General features: G+C 43.4%; 1 protein-coding gene across 17 annotated transcripts in view; it reads right to left on the bottom strand.

The window, feature by feature from the left end:
- Positions 1-17911, bottom strand: part of SVIL (supervillin) — a 193317-nt gene that overhangs the window by 62660 nt on the left and 112746 nt on the right. For 11 of the 17 annotated variants that reach the window (XM_044294219.1, XM_044294221.1, XM_044294209.1 and 8 more), the window contains exons 7-13: positions 13764-13844; positions 10431-11276; positions 9982-10152; positions 9561-9601; positions 8186-8247; positions 5597-5733; positions 2921-3016 (exon numbers count right to left, since the gene is read on the bottom strand). In XM_044294219.1, coding sequence (XP_044150154.1) covers positions 2921-3016; positions 5597-5733; positions 8186-8247; positions 9561-9601; positions 9982-10152; positions 10431-11276; positions 13764-13844 — 1434 coding nt within the window. The remainder of the gene's footprint in view (positions 1-2920; positions 3017-5596; positions 5734-8185; positions 8248-9560; positions 9602-9981; positions 10153-10430; positions 11277-13763; positions 13845-17911) is intronic. The other 6 variants (XM_044294225.1, XM_044294226.1, XM_044294213.1 and 3 more) reach the window with 5 other exon arrangements.

The following is a 17911-nucleotide window of genomic DNA, read 5'->3' as shown; positions in this document are numbered from 1 at the left end:
TGCATACGGCCGTAGCTGTTTTTGCGGTCCCCAAATGATCGATCCACAAGAAACGGATACTGTCAGTGTCCGTTCCTCAGAATGTTCGGCCCAAAATAGAACATTCCTATCCTTGTCCATAATGCAAACAAGAATAGGACATGTTCTATATTTGTGCGGATGCCACAGAACAGACAAACTGGAACCACTCAAGTGAATGGGTCCGCATCCAACCTGCCACAAATAAGTTTGTGTGCATGAGGCCATATGGGATCAATAGAGAAGTAACTGACCTGTCCTGTGTCAGTTGGAGATAAGAGAGTGTCAGTCACATGACACAGCTGAGAATCAGAAGAGAGGTTATAACTAGGGATGAGTGATTTCACTTCGGATTAAACATCCGAAGTCGATTTGCATAAAACTGTTCTACTGTACGGAGCAGGAGCTCCATATAGTATTAGACTGTATTGGCTCAGATGAGCCGAAGTTATTGCTTCGCGAAGTCTCGCAAAACATCGGGTAATAACTTCTTAAATTAATTTGTACTTCGGTTCCAAGGTACCAAATACAGTCACTGGTAAGAAGATTACATTCACTACAGTTTACATCATGTATCTTTCTAACAGGTTAGAGAACAACATTTTTTGTGGGAGTGCTTCTTTAAAGATGCATTTGCCATCATAAGAATTGATCGCATATCACTAGAGGAACATCCAGCTTTTTCACAAATGGGCGAGATGCTGCAGAGACCTATATCTATCCACTTTATGGATTATAAGATGTCAACCAAGGTAAGCATGACATGGTCTGGGAGTTATGAAATATTGAAAAAACGTATGTATTTGTTTCCAGGAGGTTGTTTCTTGCTTTAGTTTTGGATTTATGTCAATTAGACTGATCTCTAGTAAAATATGGCAAAAAAAACTTGTCTATGGAAGGCTGCATCACTGTACTGCAGCTATGGTATGTGAATGGGATTGTATATTTTATCCAAATCTCCAGCACATGAAAGGCTCATATAAATCGTGCAAAAACCTGTTAAGGATGGCGTTTGAGAAACTGAGCGGGCGCTGTAGTCGCCGGGTCCATGTTGTTTTACACAGTACACTCAGAAGAAAGGTCTATGGTCGGAATCAATGATTGACATTTAACTTCTCAGATGCCACGATGAATTCCAGTCATGACATCTGAGCGCTGAAACCCCGGAAAAGCTGCACTCCCCAGGGTCAAAGAGCTCCCCCGCACATGGATTGAGGGAGCCATTCGTTTGCCATGGCAGTTTCAGGCCCTCTGAAGGATCTGAGACCTGCCACAGCATTGGTTTTATGGAGCGCAGTCTGTAACAGGACTCCAAAGGAGCACAGTAAATCTCCCCTAGGCCGCAATGGTAACTCATTGCAGTCTAGCGGAGAAACTATCAAAGCGGTCGCGTGTTTAAGTCCCCCTCTTCAGCTCAGTATTGTGAAGTAACTTATCCGGCTGTGTCATTAGGACAGGTTGTGTGTGTACTAATAGGACGGTGGCCATTTTATTTCTCCTAATGATTGCCTCCTGGATAGAATGAGCCATTAGAACTAATGAAAGGTATTTGGGAATAGATTTATAATAAAGTAATATTTAAATTTTTTATTACAGAGAACCCACTTAACTTCAGCAAGGATCACCGCCCACTAGAGTAGAAGACTCAGCTGTCTAAAATGGGACAACCCATAGAGTACACCCGTAGTATTTTCCCTCCCCTTTGACAAAATCCACTGCAGAGCCTCAGCCACCCTACTACAGCGTAATAATGTTAGTAAATGTGTATTCTTGTGATCATGTCCTTAAAGGGCCATCTGTCAGCAGATTTGTCCCCATGACACTGGCTGACCTGTTACATGTGCACTTGGCAGCTGAAGGCATCTGTGTTGGTCCCATGTTCATATGTGCCCACATTACTGAGAAAAATGAAGTATTAATAAATGCAAATGAGCCTCTAGGAGCAATGGAGCCGTTACACCTAGAGGCTCTGCTCTCTCTGCAACTGCAGCCCCCTATTCTGACGTTTTCACTGCCTGGCCCTGCCAATCAAAGAGCAGAGGGAGTGGCAATGGAAGTTGCAGAGAGAGCAGAGCCTCTAGGTGTAACGGCAATGCCCCCGTTGCTCCTAGAGGCTCATTTGCATTTATTTGCACATATAAACATGGGACCAACAAAGATGCTTTCAGCTGTCAAGTGCACATGTAACAGGTCAGCCAGTGTCAGATGCCAGACTATGCCGGATACTGTAACTGATGAAAAATCTAATATAGCTACATATTAGCAGTCAGCGGTTTTCCGTCAGCCATCCATTTTAGACCACTTTTAATTATGTAAAAATCAATGGGGAACTGGATAAGGGTGCATTTACGCGACCATATCAGATCTGCAAAATACGGATGTGGTCCGTGTGCATGAAACGCTGTTCACTGTCCCAATTCAAAAAAATGCCTATTCTTGTCCGCACTTTTTGCAGCCACATAGAAATGAATAGGTCCGTGTGCGATCCGGAAGAGGTGGTGATCGGTCCCTGACCGAAAATACGGCCTTGTGAATGCACCCTAAAACAGATGTGATCAGCTGCAAACAATTGGTGCAAAATAACATTTTTAACAGACTGGAAAACGACAAGCATTTTGTTATCCTGCAAACAACCTTCATCATTACAACCGACGACAGCAGATTCATTTTTATGCAGTAGAAATACAGACGTCGTTTTCCAAATGGAAACACAGAAGGAATACATTTTAATGAGCGTAGTTTTCTGCCATATTAGAAGTCATGCGTCCACACCGTGCACACCGTTATGGAGTCAGTGTAACTGCAACAGTTGGTGTTAAAAACCAAGGTTAATAATTAATGGGGCATCTGCCACATTTGACCGCCGTTCTGTTTGGCATGCAAGACACGTCCCCCCTAGTACCTGATACGATGCACACAACTCTTAGTTACAGTGGGACTAGGGACTCTTGGGGTTACAGTGTGTGTGGTCACTGTGTGTGCGGCAGGGCTAGGCTTGCTTTAACATTGCAAAAAGGAAAAACAGAAGAATTGCAAATGAGCCAAGAGGAAAAGGGGGGAAAAAAAAGGTAAAATGCAAAAGGAAAAAAAAAGTAGCATGTAATATTAATAGCTGTGCTGGCGAGAGAAAACTGAATGAACATATGAAGAGCCCCCCAAATAGTACATTACACAAAGGTAAACCAAAGATAAGCAGCAGAGTCCTATAGAAATCGAAAGGCATGATATTACACGAAACAGAGAACTGAAGCTTTTACTGTATGTCTTTAAATCTGCCTAATGGAGTGTATATATGAGAGTGTATATCCATTAATGCACAAGCAGACAGATGATGTGTCAAGCTCTTATTTACGTACTTAGTATGTCAACTCCGTTGATGGCCATAGTATAGTCCAGGGGTAGAAAACCTTCGGCACTGCAGCTGTTGTGAAACTACAACTCCCAGCATGCACACTTCCTCTACGCTTCTCAGAACGCTCAAAAATTAATGGGGCATGCTGGGAATTGTAGTTTCACAACAGCTGGGGTGCTGAAGGTTCCTGATCCCTCTATAAAGACTGACCTGCAAGCTTAAAGGGGTTCTCCGGGAATTACACACTGATGACCTATCCTCAGAATAATATGAGATTGGTGGGCTTCCGGCTCCCGGGACTCCTGCCGATCGTCTGCTTGAGGAGGCCGTGGTGCTCCAGTGAGTGCTGCAGCCTCCTCACAGCTTACAGTATAGCAGCCGTGCTTGGTATTCCCTTGAATAGGCTTAGCTGCACATAGGCCATGTCACTGATGAACGAAACGTCACATGGCCTAGGAAGAGGCCTAAGCACTACATAGAGCGTCGTGGTCTCTTCGTACAGCTGATCGGCAGGGGGTCCTGGGAATCAGACCCTCACCGATCTCATATTAAATGACCCATCCTGAGAGTAGGTCATCAATATGTAAATCCCGAAGAACATCAGCTACCTTGATCAACCCTATTAAACCGGTAATAATGCCTGGTAGGGTTGTACATGGTGAGTAAAATGAGCCCTAATTCTCTACAAACTGTATTATTGACCCCAAGAAATGCTTATTTTTAGTTATATAAAAACAGAACTTAAATGTATGTTTATGAGCTATCAGGAGTTCAGATATGAGGACTACACATGAGCTGTCTCAACAGCAACATCACAGGACTCTGTAAACACGACCATATTTATTTTGATGCCCAAAAAAACAAAAAAACACATCCGTGTTGCATCCATTTCTTTTTTTTGCTGATCCATTGTAACAATGTCTGTCCTTGTCTGCAAAAAGGACAAGTATAGGACATGTTCTATTTTTTTGCAGGAACGGACTTGGGGACATACGGATATGGAAGGCACACCTTCATTTCACATTTTTTTTTGCAGACAGGCACATAAAATACATTTGTGTGCATGAGCCCTCAAACAAAGTGTAACCCAAAATGAATAAAATGAAATCGTAAAGAAATTGCCCTCAAAAAAGGTGTCCAAATAACCCCTAAAAGGCTATCAGGAATGGCTAACGATGACCTATCCTTAGGATAGTTAATTATTATCACATTGGCGGAGGTCCGAGTGCCGGCACCCTTGCCAATCAGCTTTTCCAGGGAGCTACCGTGCTCCCAAGTCGTCTGGTGAGCGCAGCCGGATCCTGGCAGCTCTCCAAGCACAGTGGTCCTGGTTGGTATTGCTGCACAGCCCCATTCACTTCAATGGGGCTGAGCTGAAACTAAGCCATGTGACCGATATACGGGACGTCACATAGCCTAGGAAGAGGGGCACTGACGGAGCGCCAGCCTATTGTAACAGCTGATTGGCAGGGGTCCCGGAAGTTGGACCCCCATCGATCTGATATTTATTACCTATTCTGGAGGATCGGTCATCAATTTTATCAGATAACCTCATATGAGAAATATAATTACATACAGCATACGGCCATGGATTGCGGATGCAGAGGAGAAAGCAGCCAAGTAGAAGAAGTCAACTGCAAGGTAAGGGGGTGCATTATTTTGCATAGCATGCGGGTATGTTCCCAAAATGTCTGTCTCCACTGAACCTGACCCCCCCCACCCTACGATGTGCTTGTCAATATATTCCTGTCTTATGAGTAATTGAGGCCTTAGGAGCCTAGGTGCACCCGCTACCTCTGCGCCCCATAGAAAAGCCCCTGACTTTGCACAAATAACCGAATGGCTACAATTCTCATTGTAACCAGGAAAGCATCATTGTTCCAGCTTCACGTCATCTTTATTCGTTAATTGCTATGTAGCTAAAGTATCACCAGCTCACATTTCAGGACACGCAGCGCACACTCTACTCGGTGCTAGAGGGATGAAATTATGACCTATTTTTTCCTGGAAAAGCCTAACACAGTGCAGTTCAAATGATTCATGTCTCAATTCCCTTTGGAAACACAGTGCATCTCGCTCAGTATCCATCATATTGGCAGACGTGCTGTAAAGTGCCCCGGTCCCTAAGCTACAAGTACTTAATCCCCCCCCCCTTCCCAGCTAATAAACTGGGAACACAGCCCAGCCCCCTTCACTACAACAAGCAAGGGCCGCGCCAGCACTTACGTCACAGCAATCACTACTTCTTCGGTGGTGACGGGCTGAGTGTGCGACCGGTCCTGCATGCGCCGGAGCCTCCTCTCCACGGCCGCATTTTTAGAACGTGGCCTGGGGGCTTTTGGGTCCGCAGTTTTTTCCAGTTCCTGAAACGCAACAGATTTCACCAAGATTAATTACTGCTCAGCCTACAGGTCAGTTTACTTCAGTAATTATACATGCAAATACTGGCAGAAGGACAGGTCCGAGGGCATTCGTCGGAATATATTCCACGCATTAGCGTAGGAAATGTTGGCACAACAAAATATACGACTGGTAAAAAGGGATAAAACATGTTTCTTGTAAGTACATGACTGTGATATCAAGGAACACACAAAGCCAGGATTAAAAGTGTCTTGAGATACTGTTGGCAGGAAACAAGTTGCATTTTGCTAGCAGCAATGCCAAAAATAACAATGGAGCCCTTTGGCAATATAATAGGCAAAGGAGAAAATAAAAACCATTTAAAAACTTCCAATTGTAACAGAGCGGATTAAAGGGAACCATTCGTGCTGCCCTAACCACTGGCTCCCTCATTACAAAGCTGGGCATGGGGAAAGTGTCCACCGAGTGGCTCCACTCCTGCACCTCTCCCCTACCACAGATTGTGAGCCTATGAATCAGGCTTAGAATTCCCAGTCTAATTTCTGAGGCACTGTGTATTATTTCCTATACAGTATATTATCCTTTACATTTTGGGAGGGTCAGACATATTCTTCGTTGTGTGTTCTTCCTGGGCTTTTGGTTGGTAACCCTATACTTTTTACATGTGTGTCTGATGAGCATTTGCCATCTGTATAGTCACCGTCCTATTACGATTTATTTATTTATCATTATACCACATGTCATGCCTTTACTTATCAGTAGGCGTCTTCTAATCTTTAAAGGCGCCTAATATTTTAGTAGTATGTCTTTGGAAAGAGACAGTCAGTATTTCCTGCTGCCTGTGGTTAGTGCAGGTTCCCTTAGAAAAGAGGGTCCACAACACCATTCTAGTCCATGTACTGCTGCTCATCGCCATCCAAGTGGATATAACTTAACTGTAGTACCAGGCATGACCTTTGGATACAAGTGGCACTATTTCAAGAAAGAAAGTTTTTTTTTTTTTTTACGATTCTTTTCAACTACAGTAATAAGAGCTTGCGAATCTAAGTGAGCTTTATTGTCCTTTATCTTCACCCTAAAGCCTGTATTACACAGGCCGACTGAGCAAGCGATTGTCAGGAGGGAGGTGTTCCCTCTTGGCAATCGCCTGTTCACTAGCGGAAGAACACTACTATTACACGCAGCAATCTCCTCCGCAGCATGGGAAGGAGCGATCATTATTCCATTGCTTGTTCCCATGCTGTCTAGTGGACAGATTAACAAGTGTTTGCTCATTCCTCAGGCAATCGGCAGCAGTATTAGATATGAATGCTCGTTAGCTATCATCTGCCGAAAAATCGTCAGGTGTAATACAGCCTTAAGGCCTCATGCACGCAGCAGTGTCCGTATTTCGGTCCACAAACAGATCCATAAAACAGGGATGTCTTCTTCGTGCATTTGCTTTTTTCTTACTTCGATCAATAGAAAGATATTCCTGTCCATAAAACGGACCAGAAATTAGCGGAATAGAAAAACAGAATAGGTTAGTGTGCTACCGGCAAAAAAAAAAATTGGATAAAAAAAAAAAAAGGATAAATAATACAGTCATATGTGCATGAAGCTTTATGTTTCACATTGTCTGGCTCCATGGCTGACAGCAATATACTGTATTTCTTACACCATAAGACTCTCCCCCACACATCAGATCATATTGCAGCGAAGCGTCGGCAGAAGACAATGGAGTGCAGGAAGGGCGTGCTGGATATGCTAGTGGCTACGCTGTCCATAGAAGGAGAGGCAAGTTAATTTATTTATGTCTGATCGAAAGTCTGATCCGGGTCTGATCCAAGGTCTGACAAGCAATGGGGGGCTAATTTGGGCATCTGATCTGAGGTTTGATGAGGAATGGGGGTTTGATCTGAAGTCTGATGAAAAACAGGGGTCTGATCAGAGATTGGATAAAGATCTGATTAGCAATGGGGGTCTGATTTAGGGTTCTGATCTGAGGTCTGATCAAAATTAGGGGTCTCATTTGGGGGGTCTGATCTGAGGTCTAGTAAAAACGATGTTTTTTTCTTATTTTCCTCCTCTAAAACCTAGGTGCGTCTTATGGTGCGGGAAATACAGTATACTAAGTTTTTGTGTCGATCATTGTTAAATGGAGAGCAGCCAGGCATAAAAATTAGAGATGACAAAGAAAAAAATATTCAATAGCAGCAATCAAAGCAATCAAATACGTAAGAGGCTTAATGCGAGTTAAACTGTACCTGGATAGAAAAAACAAGGTCTACTATTAAAGCAATCACTGGTAGATGAATGAAACTATTAAGTCGTGGGAAGCAATAATTAACTTCTCTTCTATATTGGAATACTGCCCAAAAATGATTCAGCCGGTAATACGGTCTTCAGAATAAAGATGGACAGCCAAATTCTGTTTGTGTAGAAGGCCATATCAATGGGTAGCATTTTACTTACCCTAAACAAAAGCCTCTTTGCAGCGACACTAAGTTTTGCCCTTTCATCCACCTTTGCTTCTTCTGTGAGGGGAAAGAAATTCAAGGAACCAAATTCAATGAATTAGTAAACAGTAGTCATTAACCGAAATAAGTCTACATTAGGCATATTTTTGGTGCAGATTGCTGCGCAAAAGGTTCTTTGCACCGCAATCTGCGACGTTTCCCCGCTCACGCCAGGTCTACACAAGTGGGCGTTGGAAGGGGCCGGCAGGCCCATCTCATCCATCATTTTCTACGGCTGTTTTAGGCGTAGAAAATGGTCTAAGTCTATCCCAACAGGAATAGATTTAGAAGCAGTGGTGAACGAGCAAAGTTATGTAGAGGCTGGCGCATTTGGCAAATCCAGTGCAGTGCCTTATTAAGACCTTATTAATGACCCCTCCATGTAGGAACTTGATGTGCCATAGGATGGAACGCAAGTGGTGTTGAAATATAAAATTTTAACAGGAACAGAGGGACTGCAAATATAATTGAGCAAAAAGGCTATGATTTAAAGAGTAACTTAAATAAAAAAAATATTGAAGCAAATTTCTAATGCGCGTGCCGGGGAGTGAGGCAAGTACATTCTATGTGAGGTGCCTGGGCATATGGGTGAGGTAAGTACATTCTATGTGAGGTGCCTGGGCATATGGGTGAGGTAAGTACATTCTATGTGAGGTGCCTGGGCATATGGGTGAGGTAAGTACATTCTATGTGAGGTGCCTGGGCATATGGGTAAGGTAAGTACATTCTATGTGAGGTGCCTGGGCATATGGGTAAGGTAAGTACATTCTATGTGAGGTGCCTGGGCATATGGGTGAGGTAAGTACATTCTATGTGAGGTGCCTGGGCATATGGGTAAGGTAAGTACATTTTATGTGAGGGGCCCGGGCATTTCAGGGGTCAGATAAATTCATTTCTAGGTTAAAGAGGTTATCACAACTGGTTGCAAGGCTGCAGCATGTTCTCTTACTGATCTGTTCCATGTCCACCATGGAAATGGGCAGGGTCTAGTCCAGTGGTGGGACATATTGATCTACTTCAGACAGAACAGAAGGGTAGGTTACTGCTGCAGCCAGTTGTCTTACAGTCAGGCACAGAATTATGAGGAAGTGGTGGTAAATGGCTAACATCCTGGGACAGACAAGATGTCTTTACATACTTGTAATTATCAGTTTTAACTGAAAGATTTGCTTGGATTTTTTTGCGCATTTTCTACATTTATCGTGCCATTAACGACATTTATAGGAATCACTTTTGAAATAAAAAAAATAAAAAAACAATACCACCCTATAAAAATGAAAACTAGCAAAATAAAAAAACAATAACCGCACAGTTTTAAGAAGTATACTTGCCTTCAGCTGTCTGCTCTGGTGGAGATGGTTGAAATGTTGTCCTGTGGAAGATAACACAATCTTTAACCAGACTTTTAAACTCTGATGTTCTGATAATGTAAAACTCATGCAAAATGTGAATAAATTCACTTCACAGCAAGCTCACAAAATAACACAAAAGTGCAACAAAAATAGGCATTTTAAGGTTTTTATGCTTCTGTATAAAGCTACAAACTAGAAAAAAAACTAAAGCACTGATTCCATATTATAAAATAAAAGTACAGAACTAAGTCCAAAAACAAGTAAAGTGGTTTTTAAACTTCGGCCATAGGCTCAAGATGCCAAGCAAAACAAATAAAGCGTGATCTATTGGGCTGCTGCCTAAAACACATGGTCATGCCATTCAAACACTGGCCTCGAATGTGTGGCCTCTAGCTCCTACCTATCTGTTTCTTTTCGTTCAGCTGAAGTTACAGGTTGGGTTCTAAATCTCTCAGAAGTCTTTCTATTGTCCCCAGGAGAGATATAAAGTCTTGGCCTTCGCGGGCCTCTTTCCCGCTCATGGGTGGCACCAAGATTAACACTTGATGTTGGCATGTCAGCCTTGGGTTCACTTTGTAACCAAGATGAAAGTTATTGGAAAGAAAAGAGGGGGAGAGAGAGAAAGAAGGATAAGAATGAAAGTAAACAGCACATCAAACATTTCAAATATCAAAACCATGCAAGAGGACAGACAAAAACATTACAAAACAGAGGTAGGTTGGTGCTGACAAGGTGTGAGTGTTCTATTTTGGTCACCAAACAAGTCAATATATTGTGCAGTAAGTTGAGGACGTGCAGGGGTCACACACGGTTAACGGGGGGAAAAAAAAATGTGCGAACATCACCCACGAGTCTGCTTTTTTGCTTGAATTCGTTGCCTCCAAAAATGCAGTCCTAAGCTGGGCCACAGACACCTTAGTGTTTACCAGTCCAGCTTCTCCATTAGCAATGTGAGAATCTTCTTCAGTGCCCAAAAATACCATCTCTTTTTGTACATCTGAAACTTTAACTTGCAAAATTTCTGATTTTTGCGTGCCAGAGTCTGACAGTGAGCGCACAAACATTTTATGCTTCATCGTTGAAACTTCCTTGGGTTGCCCTGGTGGTCTGAATGGATCGGGGGTTGCTCCGCTCTGCAGATGCATAATGGCTTCGGCTTTTCCCAAGTTGTCGTTTGGCTTGTTCTGGGGTAGAACATTTTGTGACATGTATGGAAGAGTATCCTTAGGAGGTGCTACTTCATCACTTTTTTGCTTGTCGTTATAGGAGGATATAAATCTTGGACTTTCCTCAAAGGAGTCATGAAGCTTACCATTACTAATCTCGGTTTTGTAGGGTGCAACTGTACTGGTCAGATCTTGATGGATTTGATGTGATTTCTCAGGATTCATCTCCTTGATTGCCCGTGGATTTCTTAGTGAGGTAGTAAAGGCAGACACCATGACGCTGTCAGACTCTGTATGTGAAACAACCTTGGGTGTGTGAGCAAGATTAGCTGGTTGGACATAACCGTGGATGGGTTGACGGCCTGGGGTTGGCTGCTTATAGACTCTATCAAATGCAGAGTTCTCAGACTGAAAGGGCTTAAAGTAGACCGGGGCAGCATGATGCATCTTTTGGGTAGGGATCTCTGTGTCATATTTTGGATTCCCATGCATGTTCTCATCTCGCACAAGTCTCTCTCTAACTTTAACTCTAAGAAAAAAAAGTTATTAGAATACCAACTATATTATACTGTAAGGAATTTACATCAAGAACAAAAAGACACAAGTCAAAGAAAAAGTTTAAAGAGAAGTAACTAGAAAAAAGCAGGGGCAACACAAATCTAGTAAGTTGTAAAGTTCTTTAAAGGCACAATCAAAAAAAAAAAAAACTGAGGACAGATGAGACAATCTCAGAAATATACTTTGCATTTCATTTCCAAGTCCCTCTTAACAACAAGACATAGGAGCAGAGTTTGTCATGTAGAAGGGCAAAGATTCTAAACTTAGGAACTACATTTGTTTTTTAAGTTTTAATATGGATTTACAACCCCACCATTTTACCAAATGTCAATTGCAAACTCACTGCTTATCCCTTCTAGATGATCTCGTGCCAGAATTAGTGTTATGACAAAAAGTATTAATTAGATGACACTAATGACCCCTTTACACTGCAAGATAGGCATTTGCTGGGAAGGAACGCTTCCTTCCCGACAATCTACTGCTCAAACACTTGTTGGCGATTATCTGGCCAATGCTCTGCCAGTGTAAACGGGCCTTTAGTCATTTGTAAAACATTTTCCACAGAAGTGTATTCACTTAGAAACAGTAGTGGAAATCACATATGCCAGTTAACCACATCACATATTAAAAAAAGCTATGAATTATATACAAACAAAAACCTGTCATTTTACCCATATTGCAATCCTTTTCAGAGGCCATACTAGGGAATGGTCACCAATGAAATACATAGACCGGTTGGGCACACAAGAACAGGATCCACTAATACTTAGCAGCTTCTTTCTTGGGCATATGAAATGGAATTGTCCTGGTAAGAAGATCCCTTTAAGGGCTCATGCACACACCCGTGACCGACTGACCGCAGGGCCCCTGACCTGACTGTAGCATAAATTAATGTGATACAGTCAGTTTGTATTTGGTTGCAGGGCTATTGCAATGTGCTCAGGTCCAATCATGGTTATGTGCATGAGCCATAATGCCTACAAACCTTTGATAAGCAATTTTGTCTCACAGGTCTGACCTGAAACCTGTGGGTTGTAAAACTATATCTCCTAAAACGGTACTTCCATACAGCTGATTTTGTCCTACAGACTGTCCCCATTACAGTCAATAGGATTTGTGGGACATCGGTGGGGCATTTGCCGGATCTGATTATTCCCGTTTTCTGTTTCCATACCAGAACAGAAAACTATAATTTTGCTGCACTTCTAAACCTAGTCTAAGCAGGACTGTTCTACAGTAATCAGGATAGACAGTTTTCGTCTTCATGAGGAGACATATTCTCTATTGAACACCATTTGCTACAGAACAGGAACGGGTTCTATCACAACCCATAGGTGAAAAGTGAACACTATAGTGTAAAAAAATAAAATAAAAGAATTCCGAAAGTTAAAGCACTCTGTAGACTTTCATAATGCTCTTTAGAAAACAACCCAAATAATATAGATACAAACAATATTTCCAGCTGCACTGGTTACCTGGGATAAAATACAACTTTTAACAACACTTCAAGTTTTCAACCGAAAACCAAAAAAGACAGTACACTAAATTAACATAGTCCTAACCTTTCCTTACATTCCTCAATTTCCTGTCCAATAATCCCACAGCTGACACGCTTCAGATTTGTTAACAGTCAAAACAACCCAACATCTATTCTTTCATCAATGAAGCCCATCTTATTCCCTGATGGGGCCAGCTGTGGTCGGCCTAGAGCCATCAAACACCCATGCATGAATCCAGTTGCGTGACCTTGAGATTTCACGTGATCCTTCCTCCCTTTCACTTGCAGGTTGCACAGGGGTAAATGTCAAGATGTGCCTCACCTCATCATAAGACTGCAGGATGTTTGTTTCTAGAGCTAAAAGAAATATACAGTGAAACCTCTGAGAGGACCATCCAAACATTACATTGGAAAGTGGCCTTCTGGGTGGGGGTCTCTTTCTCAAAGAAGTATGCATAATATATAGGGATAATGAGATGGTCTTCTCGAAGAGCTGATCGTATGGAGAAAAACGTAAATTGTGGTCACCAGAAAAATCTACGTCTTCATAGGAGGCGACATAAGCACCAACATTCTGGTCGCCAAATATGCAGAACTGAAGTAAAGCACCTGAAAAATTGACGATCTAATACAAAAGCATAAAAGCATATTTACCCCCCACAGCATTCCCTATTTCAGGCCGAATTAATGTACTTAAATGAAAAGGTTACAAATTGTATTAGCCATCATGGTATCTATTAAATTAGACTTTTTTTTAGTTTTTTTATCCACTAGCCAATTAGTTGTGCAATAAATCTGTGGCAGGAAAACAAACAGGTGCATATGTGATGCCACAAGGCCATTCCAGTTCCGTGGTTAAGGGATGAATGTTGTTACATTTGGATTTGGTTAAAATTTGGAAAAATTAGCAATTGAATGAAAATATGTAAGAATTAACCACAAAACCACAAGCTCTGGTACCTGGAGGGCCAGCTGATGAGAGACGCTGTGTCCCCATCGGAATCTTTCTGAAGGAACCACTCTGGTTTCTGCTTCCCTGCACTGTTACACAAAAGAGATCATCTTAAAAGCGTTCCTGTAATCCAGACTCTCGTATACCGTACATTGTGCGGCAACTAAATAGCACCACGGCTCACTTTCAAGTCATAAAACGCAGTGGAACAGGTGCTGTAAAATCTAAAGTACAGTATTTGTTGGCAAGAAGACTTCGCTGAAAGCTGTGTGGAGCAGATAACTTTCCTCATTTTCTGTTTTATTACTGGAGAATTTTGGAAAGGAAGAGGCCTTTCCATTTATGAAAAAGTATAGCGATGGAACAAATGCACAGACAGACACAGACAAAACAAAGACCGAGCAGATGGACAAACTAGACCTTGATGCTACAAAGCACACACAAAGGCTGTATGAGACGGCCGCATTTAACAGGCGATTGTCGGGAAGACATCATTCCTTCCCTGCCATAGTCTTCTCGCTAGCAGAGACCGCTGCTATTAGGGCTCTTTCACACTTGCGTTGTTCTTTTCCGGCATAGAGTTCCGTCGTCGGGGCTCTATGCCGGAAGAATCCTGATCAGGATTATCCCCATGCATTCTGAATGGAGAGAAATCCGTTCAGGATGCATCAGGATTATCCCCATGGATTCTGAATGGAGAGAAATCCGTTCAGGATGCATCAGGATGTCTTCAGTTCAGAACCGGAACGTTTTTTGGCCAGAGAAAATACCGCCAAAAATACCTCCAAAAATACCTCCGGCCAAAAATCCTGAACACGTGCCGCAAAGCCGGATCCGAAATTAATGCCCATTGAAAGGCATTAATCCGGAGCCAGCCTTAAGCTAAACGTTGTTTCGGCGCATTGCCGGATCCGACGTTTAGCTTTTTCTGAATGGTTACCATGGCTGCCAGGACGCTAAAGTCCTGTTTGCCATGGTAAAGTGTAGTGGGGAGCGGGGGGAGCAGTATATTTACCATCCGTGCGGCTCCCGGGGCGCTTCAGAGTGACGTCAGGGAGCCCCACGCGCATGGATGACGTGATCCATACGCATGGGGCGCTCTGACGTCATTCTGGAGCGCCCCGGGAGCCGCACTGGCGGTAAGTATACTGCTCCCCCGCTCCCCACTACTACTATGGCAACCAGGACTTTAATAGCGTCCTGGCTGCCATAGTAACACTGAACGCATTTTGAAGACGGATCAGTCTTCAAATGCTTTCAGTTCACTTGCGGTGTTACGGATCCGGCGGGCACTTCCGGCAAATGGAGTACACGACGGATCCGGACAACGCAAGTGTGAAAGAGCCCCAACATGCAGTGATCTCCTCCTCAGTATAGCGAAGAGCAATTGTTATGTCATCTCTCTTCCCTTGTCGGCAGCAGATCGTGATTACACACCATGATCCTCCATCTGCAAACAAGTGTTTGCTCGAGCAATCGGCGGCAGTATTATACTGCCAGATGATTGGTAACGAGCGTTACTACCAACTTTTGTAAAGCAATCATCTGCCGAAAAATCGGCATGTGTAACACACCCTTAAGGCGGCATCTTCTGTAGTCTACACCCCAAAGGTGTCCTGAGGAAAATAGTCACATTATCTTTACAGGGGTCTTGGCATTGCAAAAACATTTTTTCATGTTTGCACGTTACTATATAGTCAGGACCTCCTCGGCCGGACTCTGAAATAAATGTTTGTAGAGAGTATCATTGTATTCAGAGGAGCCAAGACAACACAAGAGCAGTGATGGCCAGTTCGCATTGCTCGCCTGCGAACATATGCGGGCTGCCATCTTTTTTCACAAGTCTGGCGAGGCAGAGGTAAGCCCTTACCTGTGCCTGTCCGCGAGTCGGTCTGAAAACAAGTGATGTCAGCAGGAGGAGGCAGTTCCGAGAACAGCCACCGGGGGCCTTCATCGGGCTGCTTTTGGAACTGCCTGCTCCCGGGGACCGCATTTGTTTTCAGTCTGGCTCGTGACACAGGCACAGGTAAGGGCTTACCTGTGCTTTGCTGAACTTGTGAAAAAAGATCACTGCACAAGAGTGGTTTAGGGACAGCTCTATGAATGTCCTTGAGTGGCCCAGCCAGAGCCCTGACTTAAACCCAATTGAACATCTCCCGAGAGACCCGAAAATGGCTGTCTGAGGATCCTCATCCAACTTGACAGAGCTCGAGCAGATCTGTATGGAAGGGCGGCAGAAAATCCCCAAATCCAGGTGTGCAAACCTTGTGGCATCTTACCCAAGACGACTGGAGGCTGTTATCGCTGCCAAAAAGTGTTTCAACTAAGTACCGTATTTTTCGCCGTATAAGACGCACTTTTTCCCCCCCAAAAGTGGGGGGAAAATAGCAGTGCGTCTTATACGGCGAATGCAGCTTATTTTGCGATTTGCGAATTTTCGCGCAAATTTTCGCGCAAATTTTTGCGCGATTTTTTGCGCGAATTTTAGCGCGATTTTTTGCGCAAATTATTTTGCGATTTTCAATGATACATTTTCATGTATCAGCTGTGAGGGAGGAGGGGCTGGGGGCCGGCGTCTGCTTTTATAATGACAGCGGGGCCCGTGCAGTGACTATTCTACTACACGGGCCCCGCTCACTGTATAATCGTATGTCTAATAGTAAATAGTTATGTACATAATCGCATAATGAGCGGAGTACTTACAACTACAAACGCTCGCCGAGAGGAGGGAGGAGGCAGGCTGGGAGGACGGGCGCTGGCAGTGTGTGAGTCATACGTCACGCGCCTGCGCCGCCCACTTTATGAATGAAGCAGGCGGCGTGGGCGCATGACGTATGACTCACGCTGCCAGCGCCTGTCCTCCCAGCCTGCCTCCTGCCTCCTCCCTCCTCTCGGCGAGCGCTTGTAGTTGTAAGTACTCCGCTCATTATGCGATTATGCACATAACTATTTACTATTAGACATACGATTATACAGTGAGCGGGGCCCGTGTAGTAGAATACAGTCACTGCACGGGCCCCGCTGTCATTATAAAGCCAGATGCCGGCCCCCAGCCCTGTATTGAGGGTCATTCACTACAGGGACACTTATGGAGGGGATCTGTGGATGACACATAGCATAAGATGCTATATATGTGTCATCCACAGATCCCCCCCATAACTGTCATACACAGAGACCCCAATAAGAGCCACCCACAGATTCCCCATAAGTGTCACCCACAGATCCCCATAAGTGTCACCCACAGATCCCCCATAACAGTGCGTCACCCACAGATCCCCCATAACAGTGCCATCCACAGACCACAATTAGTTCAAAACCCACCAAAAGCACACCTTTTGGTTCAAAATATTTTTTTTCTTATTTTCCTCCTCAAAAACCTAGGTGCGTCTTATAGGGCGAAAAATACGGTAGCTAATAGAGTGCCTGAATACTTTTATCAATGCAAAATTTTAGTTTTTTCCTTTTTTATAAAATCGCATACATTTCTAAAATTATTATACATTCTCATTATTGGGTATTGAATGCAGAATGATGAGGAAAAAAACCTAACTTTTTAGCACACAAAGGCTGCAACATACAGTAACATGTGAAAGGGTATGAAGATTTTCCGAATGCATTGTATGCAATTGGGGAGTGTTGGGACACCACCATACACATGAGATAATCAGTAAATCTTGCTGAAATTGGTGGGTTTGGCCGACCTTCATCTAAATCGGTATGGCCACCTTAACTCATTGCAGGACCTGGCTCAATATCTCTGACTCAACCAGGACTTTCATAAATAAACACCTTATCGCAAGGATTCCTGCTGTTATTCAAGGAGTTGTCCAAACTGGACAACATAACAAAACCATCCAATACTCAGATTAAAGGGATTGTCCAGGATTAGAGAAAAATGGCTGCTTTGCTCCCAGAACAGTGCCACCACACCAGCTCATGGGTTGTGTCTGGTATAGCATTTCACCCCCACTAAAGTGAAACAGGCAGAGTTTAATATCACACACAACCTTGTGGGCAGATGTGGTGCCGTTTATGAAAGAAGCCAGCCTCATTCACACAACCATATTTTACATCCAGATTTTTTGATGATAGCACAGTGACCGATTCATTTCTATAGGACTATGTACAGTACACATCTGTATTTTTTGTGGACTAT

This window comes from Bufo gargarizans, chromosome 5 (genome assembly GCF_014858855.1).
Source record: "Bufo gargarizans isolate SCDJY-AF-19 chromosome 5, ASM1485885v1, whole genome shotgun sequence".
Taxonomy (NCBI): domain Eukaryota; kingdom Metazoa; phylum Chordata; class Amphibia; order Anura; family Bufonidae; genus Bufo; species Bufo gargarizans.
The sequence above is the reverse complement of the archived record's forward strand: the minus strand, read 5'-3'. Positions and strand labels throughout refer to the sequence as shown.